General features: G+C 44.3%; 1 protein-coding gene across 1 annotated transcript in view; it reads right to left on the reverse strand.

Moving 5' to 3' along the window:
• The window catches only part of NPR3 (natriuretic peptide receptor 3), a gene marked incomplete at both ends in the record, with an annotated part of 38,481 nt that extends 19,783 nt beyond the window's left edge, over positions 1-18,698 (reverse strand). The window contains 3 exons of the mRNA XM_080637466.1: positions 8,436-8,602; positions 13,199-13,321; positions 17,993-18,698. Coding sequence (XP_080493592.1) covers positions 8,436-8,602; positions 13,199-13,321; positions 17,993-18,698 — 996 coding nt within the window. The remainder of the gene's footprint in view (positions 1-8,435; positions 8,603-13,198; positions 13,322-17,992) is intronic.
• Between the last annotated feature and the right edge of the window lie 9,177 nt (positions 18,699-27,875).

Raw genomic sequence — 27,875 nt, forward strand, 5'->3', positions numbered from 1 at the left:
CCACTCCTTTCAAATCCCCTGCCCCTTTCATCTAAAAGCCCTGGGGCTACAACTGCTGTGCTAGCATGAGAGAAATTCAGGATAAAATCCCCAGTTTCAGTGAATCTGAACTCCACCCTTCTCTAAGCTGCCTGCAGGGCATCCTGGGGTGCACTGGGGAGCTGAAACTCAGGTGCTAGGGGAGGGGGATGACCTGCCATAACCTGGGGTACCTCCGGGCTGGGAGAAAATAATTTCCCCAGCTGAGGCTGAAGTTGCCATGACAAATTATGTTTCTATTAAATACCAGGGTAAATGGGAATACAAACTTGTAAACTTTAATGGCATGGAACTAAGCGCAAACCCTCAGGCTGCTATTAATCATGCTTCCATTGCAAATAATTTAAATTTAATAAATAATTTAAAAAATAATTACTTGGTTTTTTATTTGCTTTCTCGATATTGGATTAAAGGTGTTAAGCTTGCTGATTAACCTTTCCTTTGCTGGCACACCTGCAAGGATCCCACTAGCATGGAAAGGAGAGATGCAGCAGCTGTACCTGAAGATATTTATGTGTACCTGTCAGCAGGCAGTAATGTTCCAGCCACACACCCGGAATGTGTCTGCCCACCCTCCAGCACCAGTACGGTAATTAACAGCTCAAAATATGAGAATTTACAGCCCCTCCAAAAGGCTAAAACCTCACTCTTACAGCTTCTTGCTTCCGTGCTAACTGATCCCCGAGATCCTGCTTGACTTTGCTTTCTAAGTGTTTTGTAATCTGCAGCTTGGTAGGCTAACCGGATGTATTGTACAAACATGTGTCCCATCAAATGTAAATGCCCTCTTGCCTACTGAATGTTGCCTTGTTCCCAGCTGCTCCCAAAGGGCACCCAGAGCTCCTCACCTACCCTCCTCTCATTGTCCCGCGCACAGTTCTCATGCCCCTCTTATTCATTTGCTCTGGGACATAGACAGTCTTTGTCTTTTCAATCTGCCATGATATATTGGTTCTTCTCAGAACAGATTAGACCTTTTGATTTTGTCTCAGGCTTCTCTTCCTAATGAAAAGAATATCTACTAAAGAGAAGGAAAGTTGGGAGTATCCTCCTGTGAGCTCCTATGGCTCCCGGCATGCACAAGAACACTGCCACCTTTATCCACACAGCCCATCCTCACAGACTGACTACATTAACCCCTCTGCACTAGAGGAATTGCTAAACATCCACTGAAATAAAGATCAGAGCTGGCAGCATAGTACACTGACATCTCACAGCCCAGGTGGAGCACACCCAAGCCCTGTTGCCTGCCTTTGCTCTGCAAACACTCATACACCTGGGTTACTTGACTCATCTACTGTGCCAGCGTGCCCTCCTGTTAGAAGATTTGTCCCTCTGGAGAGCGAGTCTTTCTCAGAGCTACGTTCACCTCCCAGCACTCAGCCATAAGAAATTAAGGTGCTAATGAAGAAACAGGTAACAGACTTCATAGAATCACCGAATGTTTTGGGTCTATGTTATCACAGCATAAGGCTACCAGCGCAGGTGAACCCTCCACAGCACCTACAGTACTGAGGCTGGAGCATCCCACCAGCCATCCAGCAAGAACACCACTGCCATGAGAAAACAGATTCCAGCTGCCTGCCCAGGACCCTGCTGCTGGCTGCAACAACATCCTGACATGGGACAGGCTCAGCCAAACCTCCCGTTTCACGCCTTGTTGAGCTGAGAGGTTTTCTTCAGCTAAAAAGGAAATTTTCAACTGTGTGTTATTTTCATAAGCTACTCAGGGAACTAGGCTTGTAGGAGAAGGTACTAGCTGCAAGTAAGCCAGTTTTCATTTCATAAACACCTTTCATTTGTCAAGTGTCATTTTGAGCAAAATAAGATATATAATACCCTCTTGCCTTCACTCAAACATCTCCGAGCCAAACCTGAGGGCCATGTAACACCAGTATCAAAAAATCCAATGAATTTACATAAAAACAATACCTTAATGGGATAAATTACCTTTTGGATCATTAGCAATGCAAATGGCATGGAGAGGCATTAAAACCAAAACCAGGTTATAAACTTTGCTGGAAGGCGTATTTTTCACATTTTATTAGTGGAAAATAAGGTGTATTTCCAGCAAGTACTTCAAAGGGAGAGTGCCTTGCCCATAAATGTCTGAGTGTCTGTTTAGTAAAGTGGAATGTGAATATCTGTGAAACCCAAGTGAAAACATTGGGACTATAGAAAATATACAACATATATGTGAACATCAATTCTAAACTTTTACATTCCCAAAAAGTTCAGATGTTACTATTTTCAGACACACCTACAGTTTTATGCTATCTAATGGTATCTAATTTTGAAGCTGCCATGGTTTAAGGCAGCTTCAAAATTATGCTTAGGCTAGAAAAACTAAACAGAAAACCTCTGGAAGAGAGAAGAATAATTTATTTCTTCTACTGTCTTTTATGACATCTGTTAATGGCAAATAGCATACTGGTATGCTGCAGTTTTGCCTAAGACCCCAGTGTGGAAGACACTTTCCTCTTTCGTATCATGGAGAAAGCATTAACTTCAGCAAAAAAGAAGTGCCTGCTGTATTCACCAAATTTAGCAGTCCAGAGTTCAACAGTGCTCTCACAGAAACTGAAGAAACTCTCACTAATTCCAAGGGGTGAAGGTTGCGAAAATCCTAAATATGTTTTACTAATAGAATTCATCTTGCTAATAAGCTGGCATGTGAACCCGTTTTTTCCGGCTGCTGAAAGCAGCTTGTGGTTGCTTTTATTCTTCTGAACACAATTAGCAAAGCACTCCAGTGGCTGAATAGACCTATTCAGTTGAACAAATTATTCCCGGGCAGGGCTTTTTTTGTTGAGGGTTTTCTTTTTTTTTGAATCTCCCCAAAACTCTCTCCCATCCTGGTGCAGTCAGAAGAGACACAAAAGCCTGCCTGTCATTAGTCTTGCCTGCCTATGCCTGAAGAAAGACAAGTGGGACCTTACACTGCTGAATCCATTACATTTTCAGCACCTCTCCCAGTGACATGACTGAATTGCTTGCTTCTCCCAACCCTTATCTTAGCTGGTGGACAATCCTAATTAAAAGGCTGACGTAAGGCATACACACAAGGAAGAGTCTGGCACGGATGTTATGGATGAGATTATAAACTTTATGAGCATAGCTACCTCCCACATAGCTTTTGTAGTTAACTGTTGGAGCTTGAACAGTTGCTCTTGTGGGCACCATTTCTCATTTCAGACGACTAAAAATGCTCAATAAAACAGACTTGCCCTTTCTAATAGGTAGTAGCATTTCACTGATGTACTTAATCTATGTAGCTCATTCTTTCACTGAGATAACTTTGCAGGCAAATTGGGCTCAAGTTCCCTTCTCTTGCTGCTCATTTCCAGCATGAAAAGGGCTACGCGTAGGGTAAAAATCCACACATCCACCTCGTGAACAATGCTGTCATGTAATTAACACAGCAGAACTATTTGTTTAATTAGTTACATTTTCAGCCTTTAAATGAGAAAAAAATCCCAAGCCATGGGTGGTCTGTAACCTCAGAAGAGCAAATATACCGTGCAGTAAAATCATCCCAGCTCAGAATACTAGGTTGGACATAAAAAAAAGCATTTATTGAATCCTAAGCCTGAGTCAGGAACAGAAGGCGCATTAAGAGCTTCCCAACTGCAGCCTACCACCAATTCATTAAGTGTTCGGCATTATTTAATAAAAATGGCTTATGCATCTACTTTAACTGAAACACTATTTATTCATAAACATTTTTAACTAGAGTATCTGTTGGGACTAACTCACACACAAGTTCAGGGACAGTTTCAAATTCTTCCTTCAAGTAAATGCATTCAATTCCCATTGCTGTTTACCTCACCTAGGCTGTAAGTCTGCAAGCAGAGCTAGGCCTGTATTTTGCAATTAAACCAAGGATCTCAAGTAGTTCATAGAGACCAGGACACGTTGTTGTTAATGTCTTGGTAAAGTATTAACATTACAGAAGTGAGAAAATTCCTATAATTTGTGTAATAGCATTAAAATGATTCTACTGTCCTTATGCCTGAATGCCAGATTTGAAAATAAAACCTCTTTTTTGCCTGTTTTATCACAGAATCACAGAATGGTTTGTGTTGGAAGGGACCTTAAAGCTCATCCAGTTCCAACTTCCTGCCTTGGGCAGGGATACCTTCCCCTAGACCAGGTTGCTCAAAGCCCCATCCAACCTGGCCTTGAACACTGCCAGGGATGGGGCAGCCACAACTTCTCTGGGCACCCTGTGCCAGGGCCTCACCACCCTCACAGAGAAGAACTTCTGCCTAAGAGCTCACCTTAATCTCCCCTCTGTCAGTTTAAACTCATTCCCCCTTGTCCTGTCACTACATGACCTTGTAAAAAGCCCCTCTCCAGCTTTCCTGTAGGCCCCTTTAGGTGTTGAAGGTCTTCTAGGAGTCTTCTCCAGCTCTCAGCTTGTCTTCCTACACCAGAAAAGTCTGCTTCATCAGAGAAGTCAGTCTCCAGGTAGTTACTAAATAAAATGGTCAGACCTTCTACAGAACTAGAGCTGTCTCTTGAACAAAAATCATGACACTACTGAATGCTGAAACAAGGGCTGAGCAGGTCTGAGGCTTCAGCTACAGTTCTTTCGGTTACATTAGCATGACAGTAACTGCTTTCAGACGCTGGAAGTGGTGACCAAGCAAAGTAGTAATATTTCATAATGGGCTCAGGCAGCTGTTGCAATGGGATGTTGCAATGGGATATTGCAGACAGGAAACATCATCATTTTTAGCCCCACCCTATGCAACTACTACCTAACCAAACACTCATAAGCTGGTTTCTCAGAACCTCTCTGCCACTCTTATTTTTGAAGCTTAAGGGAACTTTTTGCTTTACAAGAGAGATACCTTTACGAGAGAGAGGAGTAAGAGAAATTCTGCACATTGCAGCTCACTCACAAGGGACAAGTTTTTCCACCTTCCCCACTTCCACAGCATAACACACATGCAGAAACAACAGCATTTTCTGACCTCGTAAATATGTACCCACAACAGATTTTTCTCTTTTCTGTGTAATATCACAGCTGGACATGAAGATGGCCAACACTCTTTGACCCGTTACTCCTCCAAGGGCCATATGTGTTCTCCATCTGGCAATTGGACAGCTGCTGCTTTAGGAGTTTGCCCTTTTTGTCTCCCTTATCTTCCCTTCTGTCATCTGCTTATTTTCCATTTTTATGGTATTCTTTTTTGGTAGATAATAATGCCTTCAGGATTAGTGCTGGTAAGAGGCCAGGACAAAATGGCAGCACTAATGATTTTTGTTTGAGTTAGGGTCAAAGAGAGATAATTTAGACCACAGACCTGGGGCCCCATTTTCCCATGACACTGGAAAAATCCACACAGAGAAGCAGAAACACTGAATGCTTCAAATCCAAACCTCCCTGAGTTCATCCTCTTGGGACACAGCTTGCAGAAAAGGATGAGGATTATATTTCAACACCAGTGGACAGGACTCGAGATGGACTGTACCACCGACTACTCTTTCTTCATATTTTTTGTTTTCAGGAGCAGAATGCAGCATGGAAAAATTCATCTCTGTGGCTTCCCCCCCCTCAGCTGAAGGACCTCTCCTCCTAAGCTTCCCTTGGAGGACACAGCCTTACTTAGCACGTGCCCAGGCCAAAATTGCTGCTTTCTTCCCAAGCTACCAAAACACGTGCCGTTAGTGACATGCCCACTGCCCACATACCTTTCAGAGAGGAAGGAACTGGCCCTCAGTTTGGCTTTTTATTTTTCCCCATTATTTTTTAAATGGGTTTTTTTTAAGCCTGAGGGCTGCCTTAAAATGCTTCTCCTCTGAACACAGCAGCAGGGCAGTCAGTTAAGGGAATATGAAGTATCTCTTTCCCACTGGCCAAAGTGGGGAACTGTAAAATTCATCATAAATGATGAAAAGCAAGGCAGGTAGTTAAAATTCACACACTGTTAATGAAGTAACACAGCTAATGGTTTTTCATATACTCAACCCTAGGGTACTCCTCTTAAAGAGATTTTATTTTCCCATCGGGTTAGAAGGATGAGAAAAAACAGGTAGGGGAGGCTCTGCTGAAATCCATGTGAATTAAGCACCCATGTAATACCAGGACACCCTGCATTTGAAACCAGACCTCCTTCTCATGATCTGTAGCTGCTCCACAGGGAACCCCACATCTCTATGGCCTCCACCATTAGCTTCCCATTAGGACTGATAGCAAGAAGCTGTGTGCACAGATCGTCCCTCTGCCGCAACATGGACAGATTGGTAAGAGTGCAGAAAGCCAGGTGGGAAAGGAAAAGTGAGGAGTAGGAGAAGCAGCAGCAGCAAGAGGGATACCACTGCCTGGCCCCAGCAAAGGGTGATGTATTTGTGAGGGAATGCTTGGAGCAAGATGAAAAGCTCTGGATCACATGTGGGAGCGGGATACAGGGAGAGGCAGACCTCAGAGCCAGGCAGAAGGTGGTCAAGGATTAGTAGGGAGCGTGGCACCTGCACAGTTGTCCTGGGACAGCCAGGAGCACTGCCAGCATGGATGGCTGATTGCACAAGCAACCGTGAAGTGAGGAAAGAGAAAATAGGCCTTCTGGCAGTGCTGATGTTGCTCTCAGTGCAAGGAGTCTCCCTGACAAACATTAGTCTGCAAAATCTCCTCCCTGCTGGCATAGGTGGATTTGCTTTCTCATGCATTTTGCTTGACCACAACAGCTCTTGCATCTATCCAATGTCTATCAACACTGAACTTGCATAAGGTTTGCAGTGGGTCCCCATCCTAAAGAACAGCAAAGCATATCCGTGCCTGCCCCAAAACCACCCACAGACCACTTCTCTCATCTAGGGAAATGTCAAACTGCCCAGACTAGAAAAGCCACAAAACTGTGGGTGGCTGGATTTTTGATACTCAAATTCTCACAAACCACAATGTAAAGCACATGGCAGATTTTCAAGGCATGTATCTTGTTAATTGACACCTGCAAAAGGGCACATGGAGGGAAAAATGGAAGAACAGCACAAATTGAAATCTTACGCCTTGTTAAAAACTCATTTAGCAGGTTCTCCAGAAAGCAGCACCTTAAAATCAGCAGTTGGGATTTATCCAGTAACTCAAGGCAAAGAATGTCAAGAAAGGGCCGTTTCCCCCTGCCTAGACTTTCAAAGATTCACATGAATAATATGTCAGTAATGTGATTCAAACTTAACATTTAGATTAGATGAGGGTGGTGAGGCACTGGAACGTGTTGCCCAGATGAGCCATGGGTGCCCCATCCCTGGCAGTGTTCAAGGCCAGGTTGGATGAGGCTTGAAGCAACCTAGCGGAAGATGTCCCTGCCCACGGCAAGGGATTGGAACTGGATGAGCTTTGAGGTCCCTTCCAACCCAAACCAGTCTATGATTTTAAGTAAAATATTTAAATAAAATACATTCAAGTTCTAAGAAGCACCAGTTTTCTGAAGACAGCTGAGGTTATGGAATGAAGCGCAGTAAAGGTCATTCATTAGCACCAATTTTAAGTTCATCACTTATGCTTTGAAGTAAAGATGGTGTCTCCACCTGTGAGGGACACATTGCTGAAAGCAGAGACGAGATATGTGCCTAAGTAGGAGCTGGCAAATGAGGAAGTTGGGTTGCTTTCTTGAGTTTCAAGCATAAATTCCTAGCTCTCATTTCCTACAGTTAAAGACTGATCAAACTCTCTTGAAGCCTCTTTTCTTTATAAATGAATCTGGAAAGTTTACTCCCCATAATTAGGAAAGCTGACTGTCTGTAAAGCGCTTGTATCAGCATGCAGAAGTCCTTTTAGGTTACGTCCTATACATTCTCACTTTCGCAGAAGACTTTTCTATGAAGATGCCTAACAAACTAGCTTAGCAGGACCTCAAAAGCAATTTTCAGAGACAACCTAAATGTGCTTGGTTAAGAAATAAGACTTCCTTTCTCATTCAGGTCAAGAAAATCAGATGCAATACAGAGCGTAACTTTCTGAGAGCTAGTTCTATCAAAAAAAAAAAAAAAAAAAAAAAAAAATTATTGAGAGAAACCAGACAAGAATAATAAAGATTTTTTGCCTGTTAAAAAAGACAAGTGATTGGTGAGAGACAGAGAGAGACCTGGCAATCTGCCTTTCCCCAGTGTTGCTGCTGATGAATAAGGGGATGAATACAGCTCAACTGGTCATGGATGGCGATGTATAGACCTGGTACACTTAGACCAAGTCTATTTTCACTATTCTCATTATCCACCAGAAGAAAAAGAAGAAATAAATACATAGAAGATATTATACAGGCAGCAGTAGGATTTTATAACTAAACCCAGGTCATTCTGTCCTGATAAGTTCTCACTGCTACTTTTGCTTTAATTAGGTGTGTGGTTTTGAAGATGCTAAGACCTGAAGCCTGTCATCATGTACTTACATAGTCATCCTCATGCAGACCTTGCTTCTGAACAGAACTTTTCACCTCCAGGGAAAACTTCTCAAACTCAGGCTTCACAGTCCTCAGCAGAGTGACGGTTTGGAGGTACGAGTACGCTTTCTTGGCTTCAAGGTCATGTTTATCTCCTCTTCTCCAAGAGCCATTTCCTAAAGGGAAAACAAGAATATTTCCAACTCCAAATGAGGTACCATTACAGGGTTGCCTTCATTTTTCCTCCCAGAAGTCCCTTCTACTGCACCTTGGGGAAATGGCAGAGTACAAGTGAGAACTGAACCTGCTCCAAGACACGCAGGAAACTAGGCAGGGAAGAATGGCTGTTGGGAAGTAAACCTGCAAACATATGGACAACTTAACTCCCATGCTCCGCTGGCTTATTTTTAAAGGGTGGGATGAAGCCTAACTGTAAGAAAACATCTCTGAGCAAAAAACATGTGCCAGATCTCGAACACGGAGATATTTAAGTGAGGAAGGATTCAACCACAAAATTTGTTACACATCACTCCATCACTGACACTCTTGGGCAGTCAGAAAAGCATCAGTAAAGTCATGATAAAGTATGATCATCACTTTCTTTCTTTTTTGACAATAAACATAATTGGAGAATTGCTCCACTTTCTCAAAGAGAAGGAACAAAGGACCTGCACTTCTCTGGAGGACAAGTCTTTCCTCCTGCTGCTTTTGGCTCTGGGGCAGCTCTTGTCACTCCCAGCACAGGGTGGGAGGCACAGGATCACCTGAGCTCTTTTACCTCTCTCTTCTACCCCAGGAAAGCCTTATTTACCATAGCTCAGCATCAGCTAGGCTATTCTTTCCCAATATGAAGTTCAACTGGTCAAAATTACTTATGCCAGGACTCTATTTATCAGACCTGATGAAAACACTGGAGAGCAGCTAACATCCCAGTGTCTAGTTTTGGTCTCAGAGGTAGCACTGTTCCCTCCAGTGCTTGCACCCTGCCCTTGTTACTGCTTTTGAAAATGAAGAAACGCACATCTGGCAATGGTAAGCTAGGACATCTTGCTAGCTTCCCCACAAGAGGGTACAAGTCCTGCCACAGCTTTAAAGCTGAAATCCTCTGCCCCAGCTGGGTTACCTGCATTTCAGAGGTGCAGTATTCAAGAAATGCGGCAGAGACTACAGCACAGGGGGCTTTGCTACAGCTTTGATTTACAAATGGAGGTTAAAATGAGAAGGATTAGAGACACGGAGGTCTATAATCCCCCCATCTAATGATAGTGTTGATAGAATGTGAGTAAGTTTCTGTCCTGGACACTATGCATACTTGTTCATAAAAATCCTGACACTGGGAGCAGTGATACATACACTTGCATAACAGCGTTCCTCGGATAATTTACGTATTTAAATTCCTTCATGGACTATTTTGTGGGAGGTCGTCTTGCCACAGTGCTTATGTGCAACTATTGCAGCTTTGGCATCTAGTGCGTCTGCTTTTCTGAAAAATTAAAAATATTCAGAACAGAGGGCAGCAGCAAACTGCAACACGGTCATCTGAACTTCACGGCACAATGCCAATCTTCCAATCATACCCAGTCTTGGGTTTTGTATCTTTTATAAGGTACACAATCTACTATTGCCAGGCACTGGTAACAAGGAATTTTAAGAGAATTTCTCTACATTTCTCCCTTATGCTTGCTTTCCACATGTGAGGACCATCTGCACAAAAGTTAACTTCTGATGCACAGTTGTTTCACTCTTCATGGAAAACACATCCACAAAGAAACAGAAAAACAGGTTTAAATGAATTATTAGAAATGTCAGGAAATGCCATGTTCTAACTACACTACATCAGAAGACAGAGTTTTCATTAATCCCTTGGAAAAACAACAAGACTGGACTACTACCTGTGATGCAGAGGAGGATGGTGCTGAGGCTCCCACACAGAGGTGGGGCAAACAGATATTGCACAGAGGTCCCACGCCAGGATGGCACAGCACTGCCCTGTTGAGGCAAAGTGCTGCCTACTGGGGGCTGCATCACCGCAGACACCCCCCCCACATCAGCTGTGACACTAGGGTCCCTCCTGGGAAGGGTGCTGAGCCTAGGGACTGCACACTGCCTTATACAACTCTCACTACCTCCTAGCAAATACCATCCCTGAAAGCAAAACCATTCCAAAATGCAGCATCCCGACTTCCTGCAAACACTGTTCTTCTGTGACCAAAGTTAGAATCATAGAATAATTAGGGTTGGAAAGGATCTTAAGATCATCTAGTTCCAACCCCCCTGCCATGGCAGGGACACCCCATACTAAACCATCTCACCCAAGGCTCTGTCCAACCTGGACTTAAACACCACGAGGGATGGAGCATTCACAACTTCCCTGGGCAACCCATTCCGGTGCCTCACCACCCTACAGTAAATAATTTCCTCCTTATATCCAATCTAAAATTCCCCTGTTTAAGTTTTAACCCATTACCCCTTGTCCTATCTCTACAGTCGCTAATGAAGAGTCCCTCTACAGCATCCTTATAGGCCCCCTTCAGATACTGGAAGGCTGCTCTGAGGTCTCCACACAGCCTTCTCTTCTCCAGGCTGAACAGCCCCAGCTTTCTCAGCCTGTCTCCACAAGGGAGGTGCTCCAGTCCCCTGATCATCCTCGTGGCCCTCCGCTGGATTTGTTTTAACGGTTCCATGTCTTTTTATGTCGAGGACACCAGAACTGCACACAATACTCCAAGTGAGGTCTCAGGAGAGCAGAGCAGAGGGGCAGGATCACCTCCTTTGACCTGTTGGTCGCGCTCTGTTTGATGCAGCCCAGGATACAGTTGGCTTTCTGGGCTGCGAAAAGTTGAAGGACAACTCTAAAGTGTCCCAGCCATCTTCAGTACTTCCCAGGTACTCACCCTGAGCTCATTTCACCCAAGGCAAGGAAACCATCAGTTGTAGGGGATGATTCATCTGAGACACTATGGACAGCTAAAGATGATGTGAATCATTGTCCAGGGGCACCTGCTTCTCTCCTGTGACTCCAAAGGGGGCCCACCTCACACACAGACTTGTACCTATGGCCAGATGAATCACTTCTGATGCATTTCTACCCTATGAGATGAAACACAGCAGTAGCACAGCGGTAATGAGCCACTGCCATCAGCCAGAGGGGTTATTTGATCAGTGATTTCTAGTAAAGTCAAGCCTGCAAAGCTCTCAGTGTCTACAGAAGGGCCAAAACTTCAGTGTTTTGTGACTGCTGACAAGGGTAGACCTTCAGCTTTTTGGTCTGGTTCTGATTAAGGTTGCAATGCCAAATGGTTTTCCCTATGCCACAAAGGATAAAGTCACTCCAAATTCAACTCAACAAAAAGAAAACCTTGATTTGAACCATTGGCTTTGACCTCGTTCTGCAACTTTATCTTTTACTTATTTAAGTGATGTCCTTACTACCTGGCAAAACTTGGAACTTCTTTAGCTAAGCTAGACAATACATGGAGCAGGATCTGTAGTTCTGTACATATCTGTATCTCTGACTTTAAACAGCTACATACTGAGCTCTTCAACAAACATCACTGTGTACTGTAAAATGATCTCAAACGTGGTAAATGAGTAACAAAAAGTTTATGCAGAAGAATTTAGCTCACAATTATCTGATTTATTAAACAAAATACATCATCCTCTTGTGAATTCAGCTGTTCCCACCGGTTCGCTTTTTGAGGCTTAGAAGAAAATAAAACCCCCAAGTTTTCCTCCTTTCTCAACTCCCACTTGAGTTTCAATTTGAAATGAATTTGTTATTGTAGTGGATTAGTTAAGGCAGCCCATAGGGGGGAAATTATCTTCTCTGCATCTGCAAAAAGAGGGTGCTCCTTTCAAAAGCCATGTTGACACTTCAGCGAAACCTAGTTCCCAGGCATGAACTCTCCTTGGCTTCAGTCACCTGATGCTGTTTAAAACTCAGCAAAAAACATCGCTCCAGTATTACTTTAACTGAGACAGCTGTAAGCAGCTGACAGCAGGTTTAGTCCCTGCCACACAATCCCATGATATCAAACGTAACTGAATGTAGGCACATTTAAAAATGCAAATGTATTTAATTTCCATTTTAAAGTCATGTTTTAAATTGACAAATCTGATCTTTTTATTCAGGGGTGGAATCAGCCACCGTTACCCACTCAAGTAAATGTGGACGGTCCATGTCCCATCCAGTGCTTTCCTTTCAACACAACACTGCTGAACACTTTTGCAGACGCAGTTTCTGATCAAAAGCTGAAACAAATTAGACGTGTGGGTCTTCCAGCACAGAGATGACTTCTGGAGACCCAGCCCCTGTAGCTGCCCATGGCTCTGGCCATTGCTGGTGCCTCCTTCCAGCCACCTTCGCGAACCACAGGCCACGGGGCAGCCAGGAATACCCTGCCCTGAGATGTGACAATGACAAGCTGGGGATTGTACAAGCTACCCAGAGCAGAGCACACACACCACAGCACGGGGTAGCCACACCTGGCTGCTATAACCATTGTCTCCATCTGGTGCTTCTCCCCCTACAACTAAACAAGTAACACCTATAGTGTGTTTGGGACCTTGCGATCCACCAGTGGCAACTATAGCCATGAGGTCTTTTTTACTTCTTGCAATACCAGAGCCCCAGGGGAAGATAACTGCAACAGCGGGGAGAGACAGTGGAATATTTTGGGACTCAGTGCTGTGTATTTTGAGCCTAACAGATCTAAAAATATTACCAAGCTTACAGAAGATTTTGTAACATACTTGGGCAGGAAGAACATTACCATATGATGAACTGTTGAAGAGTTCAATATTGAAGAAAGCGTAGTCCCCATTGGTCATTCCTTGCCGATGAGCAGCCAGCATGATGTTCCTGATTGTGTCACCGCTGGCACACATGATTACAACTGGTAGAAGAAAATGAGGAACACAGATAAGAGGCAGTTCAAGAACTTCAGGGAACAGGCTGTTAAAGCACAAGCGCTGCCAGAGACAGTGACCCCAGCTGTCCTCCCAGTATTGCAACAAACATGACAACACAGATAGCAAACAAAGCTCATTTCCCAAGCTGCTGATGGAAGGCAGGTACCAAACACGGACGCTTCTTCCTTCCTTGTCTCCTCTGAAAATGATTAAATAGAGCCTGTGTGTGACCCAAGCTCTTTTTACCCCTCCAACACGTGATAAGTTCTGGCTTCAAAGTTCTTCAACTGCATGTATTTGTGGAGTTGATTGCAACCATAAGCCTCAGTTGTTACTTCTAAGTGTCATACACTTAAAAGTACTTGGTGAAATACACTACATAAGACAATCTCAAGATAAAGAACTAAGGTGATACAATGGCATTACCATTTTAATTTCCATTCCATTTAACAGTTTGGTGTACAGTCATCTTGCCTACATGTCAGCTACCTAAAATTTAAGTATCTGGTGTGGAATTTGTTGCCTCTCTACCGTTAACAGAGAGAAGCATCTCTGCAGCTAAGGACAATCTCTTCAGAATGTGACTTCCTCTCCAGGGACTATACAATAAGCCTATGTAACGACCTTTGAAGCAACACTTAATATTCAGAAATGGGAAAAGCAAATGCCACTTTCTAAGTGTGAAGATTAAAGGTGGTTACAAGATTAAATGCCACAGAGACCTGTTTATAATGGACCAAGAGCTAAGCAGGGACTTTGCTGCTACAATATGACCTACAAGTCCACAGGTGTGTTCCATGTGGGCACCACAATCCACTTTGTGACAACTGTGGTTGAGAAGCCTTTTCCCTAAGCTGCTGGGCAGGAGGCGACTACTCCCCTTGCTACCCCTTCCCTCTGCAAAGGGAAAGCATAAATTCAGGTGAGGTCTTCAGCAGTTGGGACACAGCTCCCCCACTGAGCATGTTACACTATGAACTTCTTTATAGGTTCAAAAGTCTGTGGCTGCGAAGCTACTGACATCAGAGGGAGCTGTAAAGCATTGTACCAGTGTGCGCTTTGGGGCTATATCCTACAGCAGTCATAAGAAATCCTGTTGGGATGATAATTCAAAACCAACTGCATGCACGTTTCCAAGAACACCGTCACACATGGCAGTGCTCAAAAGATACAATAATGTATGCAAATATTTTGAACCCAACAATAAAACTGAATCAAAACCACATTCAGCTTTTCTGAGTAGAAGTGTTTGCTGTTGTAAGAAATGAAAAGGCCAAACAGGCCAAATCTTTTCACACACAATGAATCTTCTCCTATCGCTTTTCTGGTTGGATGCCATCACAGGCATACAGCTCCAGATGAGCCACCAGGGTGAGTCACATTCGGTACATCCCCACGCTTCAGGAGAGTTATACCATGCATAGCTCTATCTTACTGATTATAGCAGCACAATATAATAATTTCCAGAGCAACAGAGCAAGACGTATTTCATGACCATTGTAAAGTTTATTAGCATGAAGGAAAAGAAGAACAAAAAAGAATTTCTTACACTAAAATTTGCATCAAATCTTTTCCAGATGCACATCAGGAACGAATTTGTCTCACTGTTCCTAATTTCTGTTTAGGTGAGAGATTTCCTTTTGAAACATTTCCTTGTTCTACTCCCAATTCTCCCTTGACTTTGCCTTTATAATTCACATCTTTCATAAAGCTGTAATCTGGAGATGGAATCAAGGAGATTCCCACAACACTAGTAATAGACCTTGAGCAAAAGGAATAAAGAAAAGAGTGTGTGTGGGGGGTAAACCTACTTCAGAATATATTAAATCATATTTTGTAAGCCTCTAAAGGAATGTAAGGGAAGTAATATTAACTATTTGGATGTGGTTTTTAACACAGCAGGAGAGCTCAGATTACATATTTTAAGATTCTGAAGCAACTAAGCAATGGGCATGTCTCTTGCAATCTTCCAAAAATGTAAATTATGTCTATTTAATCTGCATCTGTACCTTACTATTGTGTACATACAAATGTGTGCGTGCAAACACATACATAATGTTTTCCCTCCAGTATAATACATGTAGACCACAGTAATTCTAATACTAATATTCTGAATTTATTGACTAGGATTATTGACTCATCCTGCAAATACTTGACAGTTTAATTCCAGTTCTCTCTGCTACACGCACCCCCTACACTATGTGCTTATGCCAGAATGCATTTAAGCACAGTCCAGCATTTGTGACCATTATGGTAAACCTGAGCCTACAGCATCAAGTCTGCAGTGTGGCTAAACAAGCCTGCAGAGCAGCTTGAACCACTACTGAAATTCATTGAAGTGGTTAACTTTTATTATCATATTTTACATCACGATTTTGTTGTGGCTCCAAGACAAGAGCCTTTTGCAGAGGCTCCAGGGACTGAGCAGGCAGCCCCTGGCAAACACTGGTGCATGGCTGAGCATGCCCCTGCCTCTAGGACCACCGAAAACTTGGTGCAAACCCCCAGTTAGCAGCAACCTAGCCCATGGGGCCAGCCTCTGCCACACATCCCCATGGGCCAGCTGGTGTGGCAGCTTCTTTCTCAGCCCTGGGAGAGTTCTGAGCAGGTCTCCTGTATTTGCTTGAATGCCCACTACCACTCAGGCATCTCAAGGAAGCCTAAACATTCAGATGGGACCAGCACCAGCAGCAATCTCCATAAATAGAGAAAGTGCAGGGTCAAAGACAAGGGCAGTGTCACCGTAGCCCTTAAAAACTGGTGGGAAACCAATCAAACAACCAAAAACATTCCTAGAAAGAGCTCTGTATAGTGTCTTGTTGCCTATGAGCCCTAATACCCTACTGGGAGACCTCCAACGTGTTCATAGGAGAAATGAAAACTTCACCTGGTCAGCTAAGGCACACGGTGCACCCTTCACATGATATATAACTTCTAAAATATTGTGACAACCTGAAAGATGCCATGAGCAGCAGGACCGCTTCTCAGGCCCTCCTAAGGCAGAGGAACATGCCAGCAGAGTCCTGTGGTGAGTCTTTCAAGTCAAAAAGGCACAAGTGGAAGCTGAAGGGCCGAGAGGGCACAAGGAGGGGAAAGAAGACAGAGCACTGCTTTTGTTTAGTCATTTGGAAGTTATAAAATGATGCAAGACCAAAGGTCTCAGCTCAGCAAAGCACTTAAGCCCAGGCTGAAAGCAAGCCTCTTTTTCCTTACTGTGCAGACTTAAGAGCAGGGCTATCTTTAGCCATCAGTCATGTTCCCATTGCATAGCCACAGCTCCCTATGGCTAAGGGTGAATACTTGTCTTTTCCTGCTGTAAGCATGCTGCTATGCTCTTAGCATCAGGAAAGCTGAGCATACACACACACACAAGTTATGCTAGTTAAAAAAGAAAAGCATCTTTCCCCACACAGCAGTTTCCTCTAGCACCTACACACATTCCCTTGTCCCCATTCAGTATATCTCCCACATGGCACTTACTAGGAAAGTTCTACTTTAACCATGTGCTTCAGTGAATAAAGAATTAAAAAGCCATAAACTATTAGTCCTCAGTTATTTCCCACACACTCCTGAGCACATTAAGGATTTCACAGCAGCGTTAACGACACCTGCAGCGCAAGGCTGCTTCATCTGCAGCCTACAGCACCCAACACCAGTTGTGACAGCCACACACAGCACCATCTTTATCAGTCCAGTTTGGATGCTATTTTAACATTCTATAACCAGGGATGAAAAATTGTACAAAACACTTTGCACACACCTACACCTCTTTCAGAAAACAGCCAAGGAATTTCTTCAATGCTATGCTACTGCCTGCTCCTGGTCCACACCTTTTATTTTAATAACTTAGTGGGGAAGCCCTTGGCTGCTAAAAGCCTCTAAAAGAAAATGCCTTTTTAATTGTCCATGTATCCACACACTGCTCGGCACGACTTCACTTTAAAACCCATCTACGTACAATCTGCACATCCCAAAGCACATTGAGTGGTTTACTACTTCATGATGCAAAACCAGTTCATCCAGCCCACGGGTGACTTTCCAAGATGTTTTACAAGCCATTTATCTCTACAGTGTTTTGCTAACAGTTGGTGGCAATATTATTACACGCACTCACGGATTTTGCATCCACACATCCCCCGAATTGACCACTTCCCCTAAATGCATTTGTTATTTATGAGGTACTCAACAGGGCTTCCTACGGCAGGAGCAGGGAAAAGGATTCCCGCTGCCAGACACAGCAGGGTGAGAAGAAAACATTTTTGCTTAGCCTTTGAACCTGCAGAGAGTGACTGCGTTAATTTCAGAGAATAAGCAAGAGATTTGCTGCTCCGCAGATGCAGGCAATTTTGGCTAATCCAGACCTCTGGCAGAAAGCTCATTTCTTACCATGTCACAGAACCCTCCCAGTGTGGTCCCTGAGGGTGAGCCTCACTCTTCGCGGTGGGGTGCAAAGCTGTGATGGACTTCTGTGGGCACGGCTTTCACTCAGGGCAGCTGGTCCCTGTCCTTTGGGGGATGCCTGGCCCAGGGATGCTGGCCCACGTTCCTTCCCAGTCCCACAGGATTTTCCCGCCGCAGTGCTCCCACCATCCCAGCACCCATCCCTGACCCCATCCACCACCTCGGAGCCGAGCCAGGCATCCACCACCACTCACCCCTCTCGCCAGTCTGCAGCGCGCGAACAACGTCGTCGATGTCGAGGTGCCGGCTGCTCTCGTCGAAGCTGTGCACGGCCATGTGGAAGGCCTCCTCTTGGAAGACCACATGGACGCCCTCCATGGCGAAGTAGCAGCTGCGCTCGGGGTTGCTGTCGCTGTAGAGCAGCGTGGCCCGGCTCCACTGGTGGTGGCGGAATAGGGCCAACAGCATCTCGCCCATCTTGGCATAGGCCGGGGCGACGCGAGTGAGGTGCGAGTACTCGCCGCCCTTGGCGCCGAAGCCCGCGGCCAGCGCCCCCGCCGACAGCATGGGCACGTCCCAGTGCGCCGCCAGCCGCGCTACCGGCGCCGCCGCGTACTCGCAGACGGGCCCCAGCAACAGGTCGGGGCGGCGGTGCTGCAGGGCCACCATGTCCACCAGGCTGAACAGGGCGCGGTTGCCGCACGCCGAGTCCTCGTAGGTGAGCTGGAACGCGTAGCCGGGGGGGAGCCCGGCGCCGCTCTCCCGCAGGCTCCGCACCGCGTACTCGATGGCGGGACGCACCCGCCCCAGCGAGAAGAGGTAGGTGTCGTCCTGCGGCAGCAGCACCAGCACCCGGATCAGCTTCTCCTCCTCCTCCTCCTCTGCTCCCGCGGAGCCGCCGCCCAGCGCCGTCCGCGCCGCCAGCACGCAGCAGAGGCTGCCGAGCAGCCAGGGCGGCATCGCGCCCGCCCCCCCGAGACGCCCGAGCTGCGGCAAAGTTTTCTTCCCCCCTCCCTTTCCCTCCCGCCTCCAAATTGTTCTGTCGTGTTTTATTGCTCAGGTGTTTGGCGAGTTCACAACCTGTCCCCGCCTGCGGGTTACGGACGGAGCATCTCGGCTCTGCTTGTCTTGTTCTCTTATAGACTATGATTATTACTTCTACTACTGCTAGTACTAGCGTCTTCCCCCGCCCGCCCCCCCGCCGGATTCCCCCGCGGGGCTGCCGCGGTGCTCCCGCCCGCTTAAGTAGCGCGTTTCGGCGGCGGTTGTCCGCACGCCCCGTGCGACGCGACCGGGTTTGTGCGCAGGGAGGAGCCACTGCCGTGCTCCTGCCCGCCCCCTCCGCGCCCCCCCGCACCTCTGCCGCCGGCCGGCACCGCAGGGCGGGGAGAGCGCTTATCGCCGCAGTGTGGGTGTGCGTGTACCGCCGGCTCAGCCACTGCCATCCGCTCCAAGCGGGCCCCTGCGCCTGAGAGGAAAGGGACCCATCGCACTCCCATGTGTTTAATGTTTTGGGGTTGCCTCACCCTGCTTAAGCCGCGCTTTCCTGTATGGGAAAAGCGTTTGATTCCCCTCCGCATCCCCGAGGACTCGGTGCGCGGCAGGGCTGGGGGATTTGGGGAACGGGGCTTGAAGCATCAGAAGTGGGGGATGCAGGCAGCGCCCTGAGGGGCGCTGCGGCAGGGCACAAGCAGGAATGCTCGGCTCTCATCTCCTCACCCGGAAAGGTGCCCGTGCTCCGGGTCGCTGCAACCGTAAGGGGAAGATGGCAGTGGGCCCCTGACCTCAGCCTGTGTCCTGGGATCTTCTGAGACCCCCATAGCAAGAAGGCCCAGGTGCAGTTTCTGCTGCTTCCCACCAACTGCATCTGAGACACAACTGCATGCCCCAAGCAGCAGAGCTTTCCCCCAGTGAAGGAGGCATGTTCTGAGACTATTTTCTTGGGGAAAAAGAAGAAGAATGATAACTTTTTAAAATTATCTTAACAATGCTGCCTAGTAAGATCATGTTAAATACACCCCTGAGCAGATCTTGCTGGCCATAAAGCTGCTATACCTAAGATTTTGTTAATGTCCATTTAAAATGGACAGTGTTCTGGAATAAAGTCCTTGCAAGATGTGTAAAATGTTTCAGCAAAGTGGCTTTGGAATACCTGATGCTTTTTGACAGCAGAATTACAAAGTATGTCTCTGTGGAGTTTTCTGTGTCCACAGCCTGCATCCTCAAACCCAGAGCAGGGCTGCGTGGTTTGATGTTTTATGGTTACTTGCGGAGTGCCAGGTTTGCATTCAAAAAGTGAGAGTGAACTGCTCCTGGCTTTACAGAAAGGGTTTGTTTAGTTCAGCCTGGAGGTCGTGGTAAGGGCAGTGTGTGTAAACTTACTTTTGTTGCTGCCTTCACTGTGCAGCCCATGAATGGGAAACCTGCACTCCTGGGGCAACCACCTTTAAGATGCTTGGGTTAAAAAGGAATCTGGAAGTGCTTGTGCAATTACAGCCAAGAAGTGGAATGAAAGCTGCAGGTAACACAGACCTACAGAAATAATCATCAAAAAAAATCCTTTTTTTCTTTCAGAAGCATTTGTCTAACAGGGACTCAGTAAAATAAAGAAGCTCAGATATTCAAGGGTGGGTAGCGACCCTGAGAAATGTGCCTCTCACATAGCTTTATTTGATTACTGAATCGAACTTCAGAGTGTTCTTGAAGATTACATAAACATCCTCCCTGGTGAAGCTGGTTTTGTATGTTCCTGTACTGTAAGTTATGTCAGGCATTTTTTTGTTGTAAATGAGTCCGTATAACATAGTGGGGATTAAGCAGATTGTTACAATATACAACACACCACCCATCTTCACCACAAAGCTTGCAAAAACATTTTCTTAAGACACATTTTGAAATGCTGACCTTTGTAGTCACTGCTTTATGATGACCCTACAGATGTGTTTACAACACTGAAATCTGGATGGATCTCTCTTGATTCCCCCTTCCCCTGCCAGAATATCTTTTCCATTTTACGTGTGAGTTCCATACTCTCCTAGCTGACTTTTTCTGAGCGTAAGCTGTGTAAACACAATGTAAGAGATAGTAAGCTCATAAATCACAGAGCTGCCATCCTTTCACACTGGCTGCTCCTTGTGAGGTGAAGTGCTTCTGGGAATGAATCAGAGTGGGAGAAGCAGGGCCAACATGAGGCAAAAAAGAAGCAAAAGGCATCTTGCCAGTACTGTGTAGCAGTAGTAGCATCAAAGACCAATTTTGATGCTTTCAGAAAAAGGTTTGATCTGTCATGTGGTCCTTTCTCACCTGAACACTTGCATGCAGCCTTATGGGAGCTGAACTGTCTCTGAGGGCCCAAAGTGTCATAAACTTTTCAGTTGTTCCCCTTTACCCTAATTGGTTTTATAAAGAAGAATCCCAGCCTGTGATTGATTCATTTCTCTGAGCCAGAAAGTTATGCATGAGAATGTACTTGTTAGTCCCAATTCAAAATGTCACTTAATCCACCTCACCATTACACTTACAGTATTTTCCATAACTATGTATTTTCCATAACTATAAATTCAACATTTCTCCACGGACAGGTTTGGGGTTTTTTTTTCAGCTACATAAATGCTTTTTAATAGGAACAAATCCTGCACTCGTGAATCAGTAGCAGGCAGAATGCCTGCAGACTGCAGCAAGAGCAGAGATTTCAGACTGGCCCTTTAGAACTAAAGTAATTTCAGACACAGGCTATCTTTCCCCTAGAAATAACTCATACACAAATCAAGAATCACTTGACTCACTCCAGCTAGCATTAGCAACAGTCTGAACTGCTTGCTGCAGATGAAGAAAACTCAGGTTCGCTGAAAACACAGTCCCCCCTAGAGGATGAAAAGATGAAATATTTTAACGTCATCTGTACAGCAAATACATCCTGCTGTCAGACTTTTAAATTCTTTCCTTGTTTTTTGAGAAAACTATTGTCTTTTTATTTCAAGGAATCTGCACTGTTCTGGAACACGACTAAGGGATTTCTTATTGCAACACAGTGTGTATGGGTTCTCTTTTTGTGCTTTGTATTCTTACCTTTGTATACTTGCTTTATGTAAAAATGCAACACAGTTTTTAGGTGAAAATATTGCAGCATGAAAACTCAACATGAACCAGTCTGATGCTAAAAAAGTAGAGGGAAAGGGGACATATTTACTTGGTTTTCTTTTAATTAACACCAACTTCTCTGTAGATATGTGTATGAGAACTACAGAGTGACAAAACTGCACACACAAAATGTGCACACATACAGTAACAAAACTTTGCAGAACTTGCTACTCTTGTTATCTTAACACCTTCCACTTCAGAGCATAAAGTAAGGTAAAGGCGAGCAGGTGGATGTCATCTTTCTTTTACAAATGGGGAGGACAGAACTTGGGAGGGCAAACTGATGTCCCAGAGGTCTAAGGTGATCTCAAGATCATCCCTCCACTACACTGCTTGCCTTCACTACCACTGCTAAAATCCTGGCTTGATGGTCCTCAACAACCATGCAGTGCTACAGCTACCCATCCTTTACCACCAGTACTGGAAGGTGAGCTGAGATACAGTCTCACAAGAGATGTGCTGTTCTATCATGCTAGGCTAAAAAAGAGTGAATCTCCCCCCCACCTCTTTCTCTTCCATGAATAATAAAAATTAAATTTTTTGTCATGGCTGTTCAAGCATGAATAATGCTTGAATGCCTGCCACCCCATAGGACATGGGCAAAATGCAGCTTTATACACAGCAAATGTTATTTACATTAGTTGTTAGCTTCTTACAGCACATGCATGGTTCCACTGAATCCTGTGGAAAGACATACTTATCATAAGTTGACATCATTAGCTTTTTACAACACATGCATGGTTCCACTGAATCCTGTGGAAAGACATACTTATCATAAGTTGACGTCATTAGCTTTTTACAACACATGCATGGTTCCATTGAAGACTATGGAAGGACATACTTATCATAAACTGACAATAAAACCTTCAAAGTAACTTTAATTTCTAATAAGAAAGAAGGTTTTGTATTTATTTTCAATTTAAACAAAGATTCCCCACTCTTCCTCTGTTTTTCCAAGTACTTTCAGAGATGAGAATAATATTGAGAGAGCAACTACTAATGTAACCTGGTCAAGTATCCTTGACTCAGATTGCCTGTCTCCAAAATGCACCATCTTCTTCTGCCTGGGCTACATTGGAAAATGCTGACTTTCTTTAGGCAACCATTTTCCATATTTATAGATAACATCTGGGTATAGAACATACTCTTTATGCTAACTCCACTAAATTAGAAGGATAAATTATCTTGGTTTGGATCAAAGCGATGCTATGATTTTTACTGTTGTTTCCATTTCCATGTCACAGCACAATACCTACAAAATTTGCCCCTGGGGTTTTACCAATGTAAATATCTTGGACTCTTTCCTGAGCTCAGTTCAGCCTTCAATCGTCACCACTGAAGTGCATAGGACAATGGCCACCTTGTTCCTCACGGGCATTTATCTCCATCAAGAAGATAAGTAGGAAGTGCTGAAATACAAACATCTCCTGTTCCTCACCAAAATCATGGCAGTTCTCTCCACATGACTTTAAAGGCTTCAAGAGCAAACATCATTTCTGCTTGAGCTTAAGTAACTTTACACGAGGTGTCCATATTGCTTGTAAAAGAAATGGTAGAAGTATTATCACAGTGTCCCTCAAAATCAGAGTTGGGATCAGGCATCCCAGATCCACTGTCATCCAAAGAGCTGTATTGCTGTTCTGTGTAATCTCAAGGCAGGAACTATTCTGATGTATTCATGTATCAATGGAACAGAAATCTCACAACATAAAGAAACCAAACACCTATGCTTTGGCTGGGTATTCATCACTTCAGGCGGTATCGGTTTACATAGTAATATCAGCCTGAGAGCTGACTATGAATATTCTGAATTCATTGATATGGTTTGCAGTTGATTTGATGTGGCAGAGCAAAAAACCTGAATGGACAGCACTGAAATCTTTATGTCTTTTCTCTTGCATGCTGATTAAGGATTAGATTATGGGGAAAGCATGGGAAGAAATTTTTCTAATACTATTGACAGATCTTGTTCCTGTGAGTCAATTTTAAAAATATTTAAATAAATAAAAATATGTGCTTCAGGAGTTCTGTCATTTCCAGTTTATTAAAGCACAGATGTGATAAGAAATGAATGCATGGACTCAGTGGAATACACATTTGTCATTCATCATCACATCCCTGGAACAGGAACAATGAGATTACCGAGGAAGAAGAACAAAAGGCTTCAGAAACACACGCGTGGATGGAGGAAGACACAGTAGAATAACCAAAACAGCACAGGGTAAAGTGGGATAGCAGTAGTCAATAAAGCATTATACACCAAAACAAGTCGAAAGAGATCTTGATCTTAACAAGGAACTGGCCATTTCATGCATCAGTGAAAAGTGCAAGGTCCGACACCGGGGTCAGAGCAATCCCAGGCACAGCTACAGGTTGAGCAGAGAAGAGATTCGGAGCAGCCCTGCAGAGAAGGACTTGGGGGTGTTGGTCAATGAGAAAATGAACATGAGCCGGCTTGAGTGTGCGCTGACAGCCCAGAAAGCCAACTGTATCCTGGGCTGCATCAAAAGGAGCGTGACCAGCAGGTCAAAGGAGGTGATCCTGCCCCTCTACTCTGCTCTCCTGAGACCTCACTTGGAGTATTGTGTGCAGTTCTGGTGTCCTCGACATAAAAAGGACATGGAACTGTTGGAACAAGTCCAGAGGAGGGCCATGAGGATGCCACGAGGATGATCAGGGGCTGGAGCACCTCCCGTATGAAGATAGGCTGAGAAAGTTGGGGCTGTTCAGCCTGGAGAAGAGAAGGCTGCGTGGAGACCTCATAGCAACCTTCCAGTATCTAAAGGGGGCCTATAAGGATGCTGTAGAGGGACTTTTCATTAGGAACTGTAGTGATAGGACAAGGGGTAATGGGTTAAAACTTAAACAGGGGAAGTTTAGATTGCATATAAGGAGGAAGTTCTTTACTGTAAGGGTGGTGAGGCACTGGAATGGGTTGCCCAGGGAAGTTGTGAATGCTCCATCCCTGGCGGTGTTCAAGGCCAGTTTGGACAAAGCCTTGGGTGGCACGGTTTAGTGGCAGGTGTCCCTGCCCATGGCAAGGGGTTGGAACTAGATGATCTTAATATCCTTTCCAACCCTAACTATTCTATGATTCTATAATTTAATTTGACCAAGATGGATAAGAGGTCAATAAACAAAATTGCCATAGGTTCACAGGCTTTAGTTCCTGCTAGAAGGCAGGAACTGGGCAGTGCAGAACAGGTCACTTCTTCAAGCTGCCAGAAGCAGACGAAGAGGAAATTGAGGTGTCCTCATCCTCTCTGCAAAGACAGAAAGGCCTTTTGGATGTGTGGCTTTTATGTGCACACTGACAGTACAGACCTGTAGGAAGTGACGTCTTCTTTCTGTGAAGTTTGCCTTGTATTTCCTAAAAGCCTACTTGTTCTTTCCTCTGTTGTCTATTTTGCTTTTGCTGACAAGATGAGTAAGTGCTTTGAGTAAGTCATGAGATACACACACACAAATAAAAGTACGTATGGTTTGAAAACGTTTAACTCATTCTCCTGTATGTGCACTTGTAGACTAAGGTCAAAAGGACAGACACATTCTTTGTATTTGTAAAAAAAAATAAAAAAAACTCTTCCATGTCTCCTGCTGCCAAAGCAGACAGAAAAAGCAAACATACGCAACTGTGGAAATGTTAGCAGGAATTATACATCTTTCTGAAGAAGTAAGTGGTTTTACACTTCTTTTCTCCTGACAGTTTTCACATAAGAAAGCAAGGACAGAAAATACCGGGGTTTAATTCTTTTTTTCTTCAACTGTTATACCATTCTATTTTAATACCAGACAGATCTTTTTAGGAAGATGAGTTTGGCCAACTATTTTCCCTCAAGAGCAGTCAGGAGGTTGGTCTGATGTAGGACAGAGCAGAGCAAAAGCCCAGTGTAATCTGTAGCTGAAGTGGGACTGTTCTGGTTTTTGTGTACAACAGTTCTGGCCAAAACCTATTGGACTCCCGTTAATCCAAAACAAGGGAAAAAAGATGGCTTGAGGTCACACCCATTCTGGCAGTAGCTGGTCTGAAAGAGGGGCTGTGGGGATGGGTCTCCAGCCTCAAGCTGGCTGGATGGCTGGGTCCTGCTGCAAAAATTTACTGCCCTTCCTGATATGCCAGGACAACAGGATGTGTAATTGCTACTTACCCCCATTCTGTCAGTATGATTTGGGTGTAAAGGATGTTTCTGCTAAACTAGGACATTTGGGAGAACCAGGCAAGGGGGCAGCTTCACGTGAATAAATGCCACGAGACTGGAGGGGATGGTAATTTCTGGTGTAATGGAGAAAAGAGAGAAAAGAGAAAAGGTGAGCTGCAGTAACAAATTTCTTATCCCAAGGCACCTGCACTCAAGATGGCATACAGGACTGAGGTGATCTAGAAGATAAAATAAACATATATGTAGAAAATATCTTTTTTGTACTATCTTTCATTCTTTTGTGGTTTACCCTTGATGCCAACATTAAACAGTACTGTTGTTTAAAGGGGTGGTGGACCCTTTGATGTTTCTGAAAGAAAAGCTTGATTTACACAGCCTAGAAGCACAGGCTGTGTAAGTATATAGTACATACGATGAATAATGCAATGCTTTCGAAGGATGGAAGAATCACATGAAGTCAGAGCCAGAATCATGACAAATTAATGGGGAGGTATCAGAAAGATAGGAGAGCAATGAGAAGTTTCAATGAGCTGTGACAATAATTGCTTTATTAAAACAAAAAAGTTTTATTAGTATCAGCTTCATTAGTTACCGAATACTTGTATGATAAGATGAAACTGTGTTAGACTAGAAGGCTATTTCAAGCTGATTCTATCCCATGTTTCGTTCTTGTCCACAAAGCCATTAGGTGTATGAAGGAGGAAAGACTACAAAAAATCTGCGAACATGTCAAAATGAAAAAGAGTTGACAAATACTTTTAAATTTTGATGATCATAGCAAGCTGGAGAGGCAGTTTGAAGTCAAACAATCAATTTAATAATGTCCATTGCTTTGCCCATCAGGAAAGTGTACAGCAAAATAGCACACGGGATGGTTTAGCACAGCACTGCTCATCCTGAAGAGCCACAAACTGAAGACAAGTGAGCAATACAATACTGTTACATCTGCTGAGATACCGTCAAGTCTGAGCAAGATTCCTCTGTGCTCTGCAGGAGTACTGTGTTTGCTTTCAGCACTATTGTTTTGAGAGGAACACAGACGAACTGGATAGTTCAGAAGGAAAGAGCCAGAGTCTGGAAGCGTGTCCCCCTGAGAGAGGTTCAAAAGTTAAGTTTGCTTAGTCTAGAAAAGAGAAGACTGAAAAGAGGTGTTGTGGTCCTTCCATATGGAGCAGATGTTTTAAAGATAGTGTTCAGTTGTTTTTTCCATTCCATGCTATTGCCAAGATGTCTCATCTCATTCTTCCAGGTAAACTAAGTAAATGAAACTTTCTATCTCCCCTCAGAAAGCATTTTTCCTCTGATCAGCATCTAACAGTGGAGTCCCTCAGGAACCCATCTTCTGGCAGCTACTGCTAATTGAGGAGAGTTTTCTGTCCTCTATACTTGCAGTTACAATTTGATGATTTTATATTTACATGAATTGACATGATTTACCAGTTTAGTATTATTTTCAGTAAGATTCCAAATACTTCCAAGTGAAAAGGTCACAAAGAAAAAGAAACGTTTGCATAACTTGTCACAAGAGGTTTGACAAAATTCACAGTTAAGATGTCCCTCTTTTCATTAGCTTTCACGTGTTCCTTTATTTGAAGCAATGTGACTGGATTGTGTCCATGAAACATCATTAAAAAGGGATGTTAATGAGAAGATCACCAGAACATTTGAGTCATGACTAAAATGAGAAACCGAGAACATGCTTTTCAAATAAAATGAATTTAACTGGAAATGTGTGAAATTAAGTCATAACTGCAATGAAAAATATGGTCAAAGGAAACAAACCCCTAGGACACAACATCTGCTTTCCCTGTGTTGCCTGAAATTTCCAAAAAAAACT

This window comes from Psittacula echo (genome assembly GCF_963264785.1).
Source record: "Psittacula echo genome assembly, chromosome: Z".
Classification (NCBI taxonomy): Eukaryota; Metazoa; Chordata; class Aves; order Psittaciformes; family Psittacidae; genus Psittacula; species Psittacula echo.